A 15,715-nucleotide genomic window follows, 5' to 3' on the forward strand; every position below is an offset into this window, starting at 1 on the left:
GGCATTTCAGCCACACTTCCTTTTTATGCAAAATCAAGACTACTACTTTTTGTCTAATTTGATTAACTTTTTTCATTTTGCGCAAAATTTTTGGCGCACACACACCTAGTTTTGTTTTATTTATTCCCAGCCCCCTAATGTGTGTAGGAATGAATTTTATGTTATCCAAAATAAAACATTAGGGTTATTTTACTATAGTGTGTTTTAAATTAACCCTTTTTGCTTAAAAAAAAATAAAAAAAAATAAGTGAGTGTAAAGGCATCACTACGTTTTCCAGGATTGGATCACCATGAACAACTTCACCTGGAAAAAAATGTCAGCTATGAATGATTTAATCTCACGCAGAAAACCTTGTTTTACTTATTGCCTAAAATTTATGACCAAGTGACTGTGTTAACAGAAAATCCCTGGAGAAAGATGTTGGAAAGTGTCAATCAAAAAAGAGTAATCGCTGTGTAAAAGATCCGGTTCTCTGAGGAGCGCTCACGGACTTCGCAGTGAATACATCTTCTAGCTGAGTGTGAAGCACCGTATTAAGGATAAGCTGATCCCTACATGAGGGGTCCAGAACACACCTGCAAGCATTTGACGGGGTGAAAGTTAATGGTGTGGTAGATTGTAAAAAGATATATTAAATACGTTTGTGCTTAACCCCATGACTGCTGATTTTAAAAAAGAGACCATTGCACAGAGTGCAAGCAAAAGGGACATATATGGATATTTCGTAGGTTTTATTCTTATCAGATTTGTATCATGAAGGCAACCTCTGTCCATAAGCCTATTTGGGGCATAAGAACATCTGTTTAGGCAACTCTCCGATGAGCCAGAACAGAGAACCATTCTGTAGAAAACTCTTTGGCAGACGTGGCCTGCTCCATGCATTACACCGGAAACCATCCGAAGGTCATGGTGAGATGAGGCTGTCCCCTGTGAAAACTGATTCCAAGGGTAAGAGAAGAGGTCTTCCTTATTAGGCTGCATTCGAACCGCAAAATCTCCAGACGGAATTTCCTCCTGTGATCCCGTGAGGAGCGCTAGGGGATGGCAATTCATTTCTACTGAGACAGCAATGCGTTTGTGAGCTGTTCTTTTGGGGGATCCGCTCAGAAATGCATTTCCATCTATGGAGGCGGCAGTGCAGTCCAAGCAATCTTAGCGCTGCCTGCAGGAAATTTCTGTCCGGAAAATCGGCAATGTGAGTCTGGCCTTAGAAAACCCCTTTAAGGGTCTATTCACATGTACAGTATTCTTTGCAGATTTGATGCACCGGATGTTATGCACAGGATTTGGAGCTGTGTTCAGTCAATTAGTTTAGATTGAAATCTTCAGCAGAAAACCCTGCGCATCAAATCTGCGCAGGATTTCATGTGCAGGATTTTCTGCTGCAGATTTCTATGTAAACTATATGACTGAGCACAGCTTCTAATCTGCAGTTACAAATCCTGCGCATCAAATCTGCGCAGGATCGTGTACGTGTAGGGTCTATTCACACGTTCAGTATTCTGCACAGATTTGATGCGCAGGATTTCAGTCTACATTGAAATCTGCAGCAGAAAATCATGTGCACAGAATACTGTTCGTGTGATTTTTTTTTGTTTAGAGCAGGTGTAAACAAACAAACAAATGAATAAATAAATAAAAAAATAAAAAAACTAACTTTATAAATACAATGTTAACTTTCATACTGGTCCAGTTAACTTACTAGTCTTTGCTTTTCCTTCTCCATCCGATTGTTCTCATCTTTCAGCTTGTCAACTTTCGTAGACAGCTCCTTGATTCTGTCACAAAACAGTGTAAAATGTTATAATGATGTAAACGTGAACACTAATAAGCCATACCATTAAAACTGCCTGCCCAACAGCTGAAGGTCCCTCTCGGACCACCAAAACAGCACTGACCCATCAGTGTCCTGTGGTATCTAACACCAAGGCATTAGCAGCAGATCCTTCAAGTCTTTTAAAATGTAAGGTGCGGCCTCCATGCATCAGACCCTAAAGTCAACACCCTAAAACCATTCTCAAACCATTCGTGAACACTTTTTGTAGTGTGGTAGGGGTATTATTCTGTCCATGCCATTAGGGATTTCACATGATGAAAAAGAAAACATGACTGATTAGACCAGGCCACCTTTCTTCATTGCTCCATGGTCAAATGCCCATTGAAGGAGTTTTTGGCAGTAGCTAGGGGTCAGCATGGGCCCTCTCACTGATCTATGCAGGACTGTATGCAGATAGCTGCAATGCACTGTGCTATCTGATACTCTCCTATCATTGTCAGCATGAACGTTTTCAACAATTTGTGCTAGGGTAGTTCTCCTGTGGGATCGGACCAAATAGGCTAGCCTTCACTCCCCACACCTTCAACTATCATAACCCAATCACAAGTTCACCGATTGTCCTCCCTTGGAGCACTTTTGGTAGATACGAATAACTACATACTGGGAAAACCCCAAAGGACTTACTGTTTTGGAGATGGTCCAACCCAGTTGTCTAGCCATCACAATTTAGTTGCTCAGATCCTTGACCATTTTTTCTGCTTACAATACATCAACACTAAGAACTGACTGTTCACTTCCTGATACATCCCACTCAATGACAGGTACCATTCTATCAACATAATCAGTGTTATTCACGTCACCTGAGGACACTGAGGACAAGCAGGGCTCTGCACACTGAGGACAAGCAGGGCTCTGCACACTGAGGACAAGCAGGGCTCTGTACACTGAGGACAAGAAGGGCTCTGCACACTGAGGACAAGCAGGGCTCCGTACACTGAGGACAAGCAGGGTTCTGTACACTGAGGACAAGCAGGGCTCTGTACACTGAGGACAAGCAGGGCTCTGTACACTGAGGACAAGCAGGGCTTTGTACACTGAGGACAAGCAGGGCTCTGTACAATGAGGACAAGCAGGGCTCTGTATACAGAGAACAAGCAGGGCTATGTATACCGATGACAAGCAGGGCTCTGTACACTGAGGACAAGCAGGGCTTTGTACACTGAGGACAAGCAGGGCTCTGTACACTGAGGACAAGCAGGGCTCTGTACACTGAGGACAAGGAGGGCTCTGTACACTGAGGACAAGCAGGGCTCTGTACACTGAGGACAAGCAGGGCTTTGTACACTGAGGACAAGCAGGGCTCTGTACGCTGAGGACAAGCAGGGCTCTGTTCGCTGAGGACAAGCAGGGCTCTGTACATGGAGGACAAGCAAGGCTCTGTACACGGAGGACAAGCAGGGCTCTGTACAATGAGGACAAGCAGGGCTCTGTATACCAAGGACAAGCAGGGCTCTGTACACTGATGACAAGCAGGGCTCTGTGCACTGAGGACAAGCAGGGCTCTGTACAATGAGGACAAGCAGGGGTCTGTACAATGAGGACAAGCAGGGCTCTGTGTACTGAAGACAAGCAGGGCTCTGTACACTGATGACAAGCAGGGCTCTGTGCACTGAGGACAAGCAGGGCTCTGTGCACTGAGGACATGCAGGGCTCTGTACACTGAGGTCAAGCAGGGCTCTGTACAATGAGGAAAAGCAGGGCTATGTGCACTGAGGACAAGTAGGGCTCTGTACAATGAGGACAAGCAGGGCTCTGTAGACGGAGGACAAGCAGGGCTCTGTATACCAAGGACAAGCAGGGCTCTGTACACTGATGACAAGCAGGGCTCTGTGCACTGAGGACAAGCAGGGCTCTGTACAATGAGGACAAGCAGGGGTCTGTACAATGAGGACAAGCAGGGCTCTGTGTACTGAAGACAAGCAGGGCTCTGTACACTGATGACAAGCAGGGCTCTGTGCACTGAGGACAAGCAGGGCTCTGTGCACTGAGGACATGCAGGGCTCTGTACACTGAGGTCATGCAGGGCTCTGTGTACTGAGGCAATGCAGGGCTCTTTACACTGATGACAAGCAGGGCTCTGTACACTGAGGACAAGCAGGGCTCTGTACACTGAGGACAAGCAGGGCTCTGCACACTGAGGACAAACAGGGCTCTGCACACTGAGGACAAGCAGGGCTCTGTACACTGAGGACAAGAAGGGCTCTGCACACTGAGGACAAGCAGGGCTCCGTACACTGAGGACAAGCAGGGTTCTGTACACTGAGGACAAGCAGGGCTCTGTACACTGAGGACAAGCAGGGCTCTGTACACTGAGGACAAGCAGGGCTTTGTACACTGAGGACAAGCAGGGCTCTGTACAATGAGGACAAGCAGGGCTCTGTATACAGAGAACAAGCAGGGCTATGTATACCGATGACAAGCAGGGCTCTGTACACTGAGGACAAGCAGGGCTTTGTACACTGAGGACAAGCAGGGCTCTGTACACTGAGGACAAGCAGGGCTCTGTACACTGAGGACAAGGAGGGCTCTGTACACTGAGGACAAGCAGGGCTCTGTACACTGAGGACAAGCAGGGCTTTGTACACTGAGGACAAGCAGGGCTCTGTACGCTGAGGACAAGCAGGGCTCTGTTCGCTGAGGACAAGCAGGGCTCTGTACATGGAGGACAAGCAAGGCTCTGTACACGGAGGACAAGCAGGGCTCTGTACAATGAGGACAAGCAGGGCTCTGTATACCAAGGACAAGCAGGGCTCTGTACACTGATGACAAGCAGGGCTCTGTGCACTGAGGACAAGCAGGGCTCTGTACAATGAGGACAAGCAGGGGTCTGTACAATGAGGACAAGCAGGGCTCTGTGTACTGAAGACAAGCAGGGCTCTGTACACTGATGACAAGCAGGGCTCTGTGCACTGAGGACAAGCAGGGCTCTGTGCACTGAGGACAAGCAGGGCTCTGTACACTGAGGTCAAGCAGGGCTCTGTACAATGAGGAAAAGCAGGGCTATGTGCACTGAGGACAAGTAGGGCTCTGTACAATGAGGACAAGCAGGGCTCTGTAGACGGAGGACAAGCAGGGCTCTGTACACGGAGGACAAGCAGGGCTCTTTGTACTGAGGACATGCAGGGCTCTGTGTACTGAGGACATGCAGGGCTCTTTACACTGATGACAAGCAGGGCTCTGTTCGCTGAGGACAACCAGGGCTCTGTACATGGAGGACAAGCAGGGCTCTGTACACGGAGGACAAGCAGGGCTCTGTACACTGAGGACAAGCAGGGCTCTGTGCACTGAGGACAAGCAGGGCTCTGTGCATTGAGGACAAGCAGGGCTCTGTGCACTGAGGACAAGCAGGGCTCTGTACAATGAGGACAAGCAGGGGTCTGTACATTGAGGACAAGCAGGGCTCTGTGTACTGAGGACAAGCAGGGCTCTGTACACTGAGGAAAAGCAGGGCTCTGTACACTGAGGACAAGCAGGGCTCTGTACACTGATGACAAGCAGGGCTCTGTGCACTGATGACAAGCAGGGCTCTGTGCACTGAGGACAAGCTGGGCTCTGTGCACTGAGGACAAGCAGGGCTCTGTACAATGAGGAAAAGCAGGGCTATGTGCACTGAGGGCAAGCAGGGCTCTCTACAATGAGGACAAGCAGGGCTCTGTACACGGAGGACAAGCAGGGCTCTGTACATGGAGGACAAGCAGGGCTCTGTGTACTAAGGACATGCAGGGCTCTGTGTACTGAGGCAATGCAGGGCTCTTTACACTGATGACAAGCAGGGCTCTGTACACTGAGGACAAGCAGGGCTCTGTACACTGAGGACAAGCAGGGCTCTGTACACTGAGGACAAGCAGGGCTCTATACACTGAGGACAAGCAGGGCTCTGTGCACTGAGGACAAGCAGGGATCTGTATACTGAGGACAAGCAGGGCTCTGTACACTGAGGACAAGCAGGGCTCTGTACACTGAGGACAAGCAGGGCTCTGTACAGTGAGGCTCTGTGACATGCTCTAGGCTCATACAGCAAGATGACTGACAAGCCAAGAGCCAATACAGAGCCCTGCTTGTCCCGCCCACACTTCCTGTATTTGGTCTCCTCACAGAGACACACAGACAAGTTGTAGGGGCAGCATTTTTTCACCCACAAATATACACATTTTTTAACCAATGTATATCACAAATATATGTATGTAAATAAAGGTATTATCTACATTATATAAAAAGTTTTTTGCTAACGCCAGGTACACTTAAAGCACCGGGTGCTAAAAGAAAGGCCTAATAATATAAAAAGTGATGAATCAGGAAGAAAGAAAATCTTGAAATAAGGCCTCTTTTAAATGTATTTCCTGTTTGTCTTTAGATCAAAGTGAGGATTAGATTGTGGTACAATGCAAAGGTAATACATTCCCTAAGAGTTCCTTATAGGGATGTCCCGATACCAATACTATTGACACTGATACCAGACATTTGCAAAGGTCCTGCACTACTAACAGTGGAGGATGTAGAAGCCTCAGCATGGGAGCAAAGGGAGGGTGAGTGGTATTTGTTTTGGAGAGGACTTATTGGGGGAAACTACTTAATGGGGGCATCTATCTGATAGGAGGTTTCCTATCAACCTGACTACTAATCTTCTAGGGGCTTTGACCTTAAGGGTACGTTCACACGAGCTGATTTTTTTGCGGGTTTTCCGCTGCGTATTTGAAAGTGGGTGGCCTCTTCTCGGCTGTCCGCAGCAGATTTTCCGCCGCAAGCCCCATTGAAGTCAGTAGGGACTGTGGCGGATTTTCCGGAGCGTAAATTCCACCGCGGAAAATCTGCTGCGGACAGCCGAGAAGAGCCCACCCACTTTCAAATACACAGCGGAAAACCCGCAAAAAAAAATCCGCTCGAGTGAACGTACCCTAAAGGGGATTCCCTACCTACCTACAGGCTGGAGCCTTCTACCTAATAGTAAAAGTCATACTGGAGAGCAGATTTTACATACATGCTGTGCAAGGGACCTAAGGTGGCCAACCAGTATTGATCCCAAGAGTTGTCACACTGTTTTAACAGGCTCCTAAATGACGGATCTGCATAGTTATCTTAAGATACACCTGAACACTCAAGGAACGCTAAGTAAGAATCGCAGTGGGAGGTGATCTTTGTTGCTTTGTGAAGCATAGTGAAAATAAAGTGAGCCATGCAGATTACTTTATGTTAATGCTACATGTTAAGGCAGCGCTTCCTCATTTCACAAAATGAATGATAAGTGCACAATTTTGGGTTGATTACCCTATCTCATACCCCAAAGTTATGTAGTAAAGAAGCAACAGAACAGAGTGCCAGTGGGACAGTATGTATTCAAGTGAAGTATAGGACTATAATATCTTCACTTATGTCTACACATGATATGTAGATCTACATTTAATAACTTCACCTAAACACTTCACCTGTCTGGGGTGCTGTTTCCTATCTAATGGAGCTCACCTGCACGATGTCAAAGTTGCATTGGCAGGACCAACATTCATAATCCCCTTAAAAGGGTACTCCACCCCTAGACATCTTATCCCCTATTCAAAGGATGGAAGATAAGTTGTCTGATCACAGGGGTTCCACGCGCGATCTCTGTGCAGCACCCAGTGTTCGTTTAGAGTGCTGGATGCTGGCAGCGGGGGGGTCATAATGTGGCCACACCCATGGCCACACCCCTTGTGACATCACGTCATGCCCCCTCAAAACAAGCCTATGGGAGGGGCGTGGCGGCTGCCACGCCCCTCCCATAGACTTGCAATGAGGGGGCGTGGCATGACATCACGAGAGGCCATGGCCGTGACGTCACAACCCCCGGTCGCCTGCTCCGAGCGTTCGGAACAAAATGTTCCGAACGCTTGGGCAGCGGAGTACCCCTTTAATTTATAAGAGATAGTGGTGAATTCCCAAGAAACATATAGCCTGCATAACTTTCATAACTCTAGGCTTCCACTGCTTGTGGCGACAGGGAGAGGTGGCAGGTGTCAGAGGCTATGGAAATTAAGACTATAACACAGAGCTATTTGTGGAATGTGAGACGCCAACACATTGTCTACATTTTTCTGTTCACTTCAAGCATCCGGTGAAATAAAACGCCTAAGACGGCATTAGCCTTCTCCGATTAAGATGCTTGGGTCTACTTGCTAAACAAATTGTGGTGACGTGTAACAAACAATCTAAGGGAATGAATCACCAGACGATAATTCCATCTCTTGGATTCAGAGCATAGTCTATGATTAGGACACAAAGGGATCTATTTATCCAAATTCTAAGACGTGTGTAAAGCCTTCATGTTCCCTTCTGCAAAGGTCTTCATCACTTAGGAGGGTTCAAGAGGTTAGTATCAATGCTGTTACTTATAATGGCTAATACCCTGGCTGCTAACTAAGGATTACAGCTTACTTTGTCACACGCAATAGATCAGATGTAATCAAGTAGGCATTCCTTACAACATAACTAATACTGATAGGAAAAAAGTGTCCGCTATAAAGAGATCTAGGTCAAATATGAGCATTTATTCTTGTTTTTTTAGTTAAAGGGGTACTCCGCCCCTAGACATCTTATCACCTATCCAAAGGATAGGGGATAAGATGTCTGATCGCGGGGGTCCTGCCGCTGGGGACCTTCGCGATCTCGGCTGCGGAACTCCAGACATCCAAACTTCGCTCCGTGCTGGATGACTGGCGATGCGGGGTGGAGGCCGTGATGTCACGGCCACACCCACCCCCTCAATGCAAGTCTATGGGAGGGGGCGTGACAGCTGTCCCGCCCCCTCCCATAGACTTGCATTGAGGGGCGTGGCCATGATGTCACAAGCGGGGCGTGGCTGTGATGTCACAGGCCCCTGGCGCTGCACCCGACACTCTAAACGAACGCTGAGTGCAGCAGGGAGGACCCCCGCGATCAGACATCTTATCCCCTATCCTTTGGATAGGGGATAAGATGTCTGGGGGCAGAGTACTCCTTTAAGGACTAAAGAGGCCAGTCATTTACGTTTACCTAACGTGCAGTTACAGCCTTAGGCTAGGTTTTCACACAGGTTTTTTTTCTGGCATTTTTTGGAAAACTGCCACTGCAGTATTTGAGTCAAAGCCAGAAGTGTATTCAAAAGGAATAGGACATATAAAGGAAGAACTTACACTTCTTTTTCCTATTGGATCCACTTCTGACTTTGGCTCAAAACCTTCAGTGGCAGTTTTCCAAAATACGCCAGAAAAGACCTGTGTGGAAACCTAGCCTTAAAGAGGTATTCCAATCCATCTCATAAAGTGATGGCACTAGAATATACCATTATTTTATAATTTATTGAGGCCCAACATCTGGGACCCCTTCTGATTCTGAGAAATAAGGGTCTGTGACCCCTTTACAGTCTCAAATGTGGATCACCCCCTGTGTAGGGGAACTGCAATGTGGCCCTATAGTTTTAATAAAAACTTTTTATTTTAATTTGAATCAGTGGAGATTCTTTCTCCGAACATATCCTTGAGGTCTGGTTATAATTATATCATTTTGTTTATAGATTTATAGGCCTGTTTTTAGGGATACATATATCACCAGCAACCTCGGGTACGTTTTCTTTCCTACACACACATTTCCTTCTCCCATAGAAGTGAATAGGGAAGGTTGTACAGTAGTTCTTTGTACAGCCAGGTAGCCAAAAGCACCATTGTGCAGGCAAAAAGGGTCCACTGCGCTCACACAAATGCAGCATTCTCTACATATGCAAATGCCCTGCTTTTCAAAGCAGCGACGCAGGGTATTCCATATTCACTCAAATGAGACAATGCTTTGATATCTTGTAAAATAGTCAAGTTGGTGGTCCTAGTCAGTGATTTGTGCATATAGTGTGCATATAGAGAGCGGTCACCCACTTGACTACTTACCGTATATACTCGAGTATAAGCTGACACGAATATAAGCCGAGGCCCCTAATTTCACCCCAAAAACCCAGGAAAAGTTATTGACTCGACTTTAAGCTTAGAGTCGGAAATACATCATCCTCCCATGTCATCATCCCCCCCCCCCCCCCGTGTCATCATCCTGACCCCCGTCATTAACACCCCCCTCATCATCACCCTGTCATCATCCCACTCATCATCAACCCCCCCCAGCCATCGGCTGTCCGGGCATGCTGGAAGTTGTAGTTTTGAAACATCTGGAGGTCTGCAGGTTGAAGACCACTGCGGCCTTCGTCATCATCCAGACCCCCCTTTAGTATTCTACTCACCTACCCTCGGTGGGAAGGAAGGGTGAGCTGGTCCGGGCCATCTATCATGTAGGGACCGCCCGGAGGGGAGGGTCAGTCGGTCCGGGCTGTCCATCTTCCCCGGGAGGCCCTCTTCTCCGCTCTAGGCCGGCCCCGGACTAGTGACGTTGCCTTGACGACGAAGCACAGGGACGTTCATGCGCAGGGACACAGGGACATCACGGACGTCTGCTGCGCACGGACGTCCCTGTGCGTCGTCGTCAAGGCCACGTCACTAGCCCACGGCCAGCCCGGAGTGGAGAAGAGGGCCTCCGGTGAAGATGGACAGCCCGGAACGACTAACCCTCCCCACCGGGCGGTCCCTGGAGCATAGATGGCCCGGACCAGCTTACCCTTCCTTCTCACCAAGGGGAGGTGACTAGAAAACTAAAGGGGGTCTGGATGATGACGAAGGCCGCAGTTGTCTTCAATCTGCGGACCTCCGGCCATGCTGGGAGTTGTAGTTTTGCAACATCTGGAGGTCCGCAGGGTGAAGACCACTGAGAAGGAATTGACAGGCAGAGAGTTCACTCGAGTATAAGCCGAGGGGGGTGTTTTCAGCACGAATAATCGTGCTGAAAAACTCGGCTTATACTCGAGTATATACGGTAGCCCAAAATGAGCAGATATTTCTATGAATAAATTACTTATTATCGTGTAACATTTTCCACAAAATTCAAGTCAATACAATACAGTCAATACATTAGCTCCTCCTGCTCTATAACATGATGCCTTCATATTGGACGCCATTTTTCAACAGGTCTGTAAAAAGTGTAGCTGTTACTTTGCAGACAATCCCTTACAGGTGTAGACTGACCCTCAAGCTTTTTTCAGAAATTTCCAGATGACGTGTCAGACACTGCTATTGTTGGGGGTCTGTAATGAAACTCTGGAGACTCCCAAACTAAAGAGAGCAGTAGCATAACAACGGGGTCATCGATTTTCTGTGATATAAATCTTTGATTTCTTTTCAGAAATCAACAGGGATCCAAGCTCACAGACCCCCTTTGGAACATGTTAGAGGATCTGTGAGTGGATTGAGCTGGTCCCTACGAACAGATTACATGGCAAAATGGCATATTGCTAATTCCCAAACCGATGTAGACATGATGGACTACTGAATGTTAGGAGTCAGTATGTTAAACTTCTGGTCGCTACTACCTGGAGTTCAGTTCCACTTTCTCAGCATCCCACTGGCCTTGCAGTTGAATCATCTGTCTCACTTTGTCTCGGAGCTGCTGTTCCAGACGAGTTGTATGAAGAGGTGCCCCAGCAGCGTTCTGGGAAAGGCGGAGGTTTGAGTCCAAATTCAGGCAGGCTGTGTGCATGCGGCGTAAACTACGGGAAATGTCTGTTTTCATTTCAGCAAGACCCCTGCAATTTGCAAACAAATATTTTAAAGGGATCTGAAAATATTAAGTAAATCAATTTGAGAACCATTCTATTCCACTATTCTCCTCTATGTTATCTACTAGAGATGAGCGAACTTACAGTAAATTCGATTTGTCACGAACTTCTCGGCTCGGCAGTTGATGAATTATCCTGCATAAATGAGTTCAGCTTTCAGGTGCTCAGGTGGGCTGGAAAAGGTGGATACAGTCCTAAGAGACTCTTTCCTAGGACTGTATCCACCTTTTCCAGCCCACCGGAGCACCCGAAAGCTGAACTAATTTATGCAGGATAAGTCATCAACTGCTGAGCCAAGAAGTTTGTGACAAATCGAATTTACTTTAAGTTCGCTCATCTCTATTATCTACACATGCATGTTCCTCTATATCACAGTGTGGCATATTCCTTACCTCTCTGCCATAGCACGCATGTCCAGAAACTGACCGCGCAGTGTTGCTGTCTGCCGCCACAAGACCATTATATTGCTCTGCTCACTGCCCAGGTATGAAGTATATGTCTACAAACATCCAAAATGGAAGCGATAAGAAATACTCAAAATGTAAGTCACACAAAACAATTTAAAGTGTCACTGTCATAGAGACATGTACAAAGTTTTGATCAGCCAGGGTCTTGGTGATGAGACACCTATCAATCACTAGAACGAGTGGGGAGAAGCACTCAGCTAAGCGCTTCTTTCTCTTTTTCTCTCCTCACTTTCTATAGAATCTGTCTCCTGCGGTGAGGACAGACATGAAGGAGAAGTGCTTAGCTGAGCGGAAACTCAATGTCTGTATGACATGTCAGTATCTCTTTAGTTACAATAACCTTTAAGTAACATATACATTGTCCAATATAGCACTGATATACTGATGGTTTTGGAATGGGTTTAAACAAGGGTCACCGTTTTTCTCTGTTCTTGGCTCAGAGTTGGTGGGAACTATTTCAGGATGTTTCTCGCTACAATGGGATTGAATCAAGGGACTGTTGTTAGAAGGCTTTTCTTTAGAAAAACTCAAGTGGTTCACTTTAATGGGACCCTATTAGTTATGTTTTACTGTATTCGGGACAGAAGCTATTTTCAGCAGTATGCCCTGGGATGCATTGTAGGTTCAGACAATCTATACCAAAAGCAGGCAGTGTGTGGCCAGAGAAGGTTTCCGTATACAGTGATATGGAGAAATCTGTCAACCACTGGCGGGTGGATAAAGGGGTAGCAGTGACTCTTCTCTGGACACACACTGTCAACTCTTTGTTGTAGGATCTTATAAAACTACACAACATCACAAGATAAGGGACAGACCACTGAAAACTGCACGTCTGTATCTATGTTATCAATAACCTGAGAGGTTTCTTTTAAAGGGGTACTCCGGTGGAAAACTATTTATTTTAAATCAACTGCTGTCAGAAAGTTAAACAGATTTGTAAATTACTTCTATGAAAAAATCTTAATCCTTTCAGTATTTATCAGCTGCTGTATACTACAGAGGAAGTTCTTTTCCTTTTGAATGTATTTTCTGTCTGACCACAGCACTCTCTGCTGACACCTCTGTCCATGTCAGGAACTGTCCTGAGCAGGAGCAAATCCCCATAGGAAACCTCTCCCACTCTGGACAGTTCCTGACATGGACAAAGGTGTCAGTAGAGAGCACTGTGGTCAGACAGAAAAGAAATTCAAAAGGAAAAGAACTTCCTCTGTAGTATACAGCAGCTCATAAGTACTGAAAGGATTAAAGGGGCTGTGCGCTGTCCTGCCTTTCGGAGCTCCGCAAGAGCGTCCGGAAGTTCATTACTCCAAACCCTGTGTGCGGGCTTCCGTGTTCGCGGCCACCAGGCGTGACGTCACACCCGGCCCCCTCGTGACGTCACGCCCGCCCCCCCCCTCAACGAAGGTCTATGGAAAGGGACTTTGGTAGAGGGGGCGGGCGTGACATCACGAGGGGGCTGGGTGTGACGTTACGCCCGGTGGCCGCGAACACGGAAGCCCGCACACAGCGTTCGGAGTAATGAACTTCAGGACGCTGCGTGCGGAGCTCCGAAAGGCAGGACAGCGCACAACCCCTTTAAGATTTTTTAATAGAAGTAATTTACAAATCTGTATAACTTTCTGGCACCTGTTGATTTAAAATAAATTGTTTTCCACCAGAGTACCCCCTTCAGTCTCCTGCAAATACAAATAATAAAAGTAATACATATTATTTTTATTAAATAAACTAAGATGCTTTCTTGAAATTGTAGAATAAGCTAAGAGTTTAAATGTAATGGTAAAATCACCTCTCTCTCTTTCCCCCACTCAGACTCTCGCTGCTCCAACTCATCCTGTGATCTGTGCAGGTCGGTGGTCACTTTCCGCATCTCTTCAGTCAGTTTATCACTTGTTAACTTGAGCTGTTCCATCTGCTCCCGCAGAGTCATATTAACCTGAGCTAGGCTGCTGCTCCTGCAGAAATAAATGCAGAAATAATTACATTACACACATCTAATAACACAGGGTTAGGATCTATGTTATATCTGTTTAAGAATATTGAGCTGTTTAATATATTTAGAGTAAAAATAACATATAGCATTGCATTAATGTAAGGATATGTTCACATGTGGCTGATTTATTGCAGGTTTGTTCTGCAGCAGAAAATATGTTCTGTAAATCTTGGTTGTTGTTTTTTATCAAGTGAATTCAATTCTGCACAACCCATTCAGGTAAACAAAAAGAGCCGCCAAGATTTCTGCAACACGTTATGATATCTCGTAAGGGTTTACAGCCTTAACCCAGATCCTCCTTAAAGGGGTACTCTGCCATTAGACATCTTATCCCCTATCCAAAGGATAGGGGATAAGATGTCTGATCGTAGGGGTCACGCCGCTGGGGACACCCACAATCTCCCTGCTGCCCCTGGCGTTCATTTAGAGCGTCGGGTGCAGCACCGGAGGCTCATGACATCACGGTCACGCCCCCTGCCCGTGATGTCACCGCCACGCCCCATCAATGCAAGTCTATGGGAGTGGGCGTGACGGCCGTCAGTCATCTCGCAGGGAGCGAAGATTGCTGCATGCACCGGATGACTGGAGTGCCGCAGCCGAGATCGCAGGGGTCCCCAGCGGCGGGACCCTCGCGATCAGACATCTTATCCTCTATCCTTTGGATAGGGGATAAGATGTCTATGGGCGGAGTACCCATTTAAAGCAAACACCAGATCAGTAAATAATGGCAAATGAGCTGGAAGTCACTTTTATTAGCTTATTTCAAACATAATACAACGTTAAGCCTAGGCGTAACCAAGATGCTACATGTGTTGGCTGGGAACGTGACTGCCTTAGTCCCATTATCCGCAGATGATCTTGTCATCCACCTACTGCAGGCAGCTATCCCACGATAGTTGACCTCCTACGGCTATGGCCACCAAACAATCAGCTGTTTTTCTGGTTTCTGGCATCCTGCAACGTCCTGATCATTGGTTCCACTATCTTGTCATTGCCTATCCTGACTTGTCTTGATGCTTACACAGAGCAAAGCCATGTTCTATAATAATTGTTCTTCACGGCTAATGCCATCTTTTTCAATCAGGAAAGGTACAGAACATTAATCCAATACACTAGATTCCTTTGTGCTATTATGATTGGTTTTCATTCTCCTAAATGCACTACTAAATGAACTATTTCACTATGTATGTAGTGAATTCCCACCTCCAAACGTTATGCCCTATAGACAGGATAGGGGATAACAACTGATCAGTGGGGGTCAAACTATTTCTTTCCGTTCTTCTGATCAGAGGGAGTCCCAGCAGTTGGATTCTTACCAATCAGCTTGTTATCTCCTATTCTATGGATAGGGGAATAACTAATGGAGTTATCAATATCTTTTCATTGTTTGAGACTGTATAATCTGTATATAAATGCTCCCCCCGACCATACCTCTGCTGCTCTTCCTCCAGCCTTGTGAGGGCGTTCTTAACCTCCGTGCTGTGATCTTGATTTATTCTGTGGAGAGTAGATTCTGCTGAATCTAGTTTTGCCTGTAACTAACAAAAACACAGCTTACTTCATAGGAAAAAAATACATATTGTTAAAGGGGTACTCCGCTGCTCAGCGTTTGGTACAAACTGTTCCGAACGCTGGAGCCAGCGCCGGGAGCTCGTGACATCATAGCCCCGCCCTTCATGACATCAAGTCCCCTTAATGCAAGTCTATGGGAGGGGGCGTGACGGCAGTCATGTCATGAGGGGGCGGGGATATGACGTCACGAGCT

The 15,715-nt window shown here is 46.7% G+C and overlaps 1 protein-coding gene across 2 annotated transcripts in view; it reads right to left on the bottom strand.

The window, feature by feature from the left end:
- The window catches only part of CROCC2 (ciliary rootlet coiled-coil, rootletin family member 2), a 156,227-nt gene that overhangs the window by 77,619 nt on the left and 62,893 nt on the right, over positions 1-15,715 (bottom strand). For both annotated transcript variants that reach the window (XR_008891056.1, XM_056564688.1), the window contains exons 6-10: positions 15,382-15,488; positions 13,747-13,912; positions 11,886-11,992; positions 11,248-11,460; positions 1,704-1,779 (exon numbers count right to left, since the gene is read on the bottom strand). Coding sequence is in view for 1 of the 2 variants with exons in the window: in XM_056564688.1 (XP_056420663.1) it covers positions 1,704-1,779; positions 11,248-11,460; positions 11,886-11,992; positions 13,747-13,912; positions 15,382-15,488 (669 nt within the window). In the remaining variant the exon portion in view is untranslated. The remainder of the gene's footprint in view (positions 1-1,703; positions 1,780-11,247; positions 11,461-11,885; positions 11,993-13,746; positions 13,913-15,381; positions 15,489-15,715) is intronic.

The sequence above is a fragment of the Hyla sarda genome, chromosome 3 (assembly GCF_029499605.1).
Source record: "Hyla sarda isolate aHylSar1 chromosome 3, aHylSar1.hap1, whole genome shotgun sequence".
Taxonomy (NCBI): Eukaryota; Metazoa; Chordata; class Amphibia; order Anura; family Hylidae; genus Hyla; species Hyla sarda.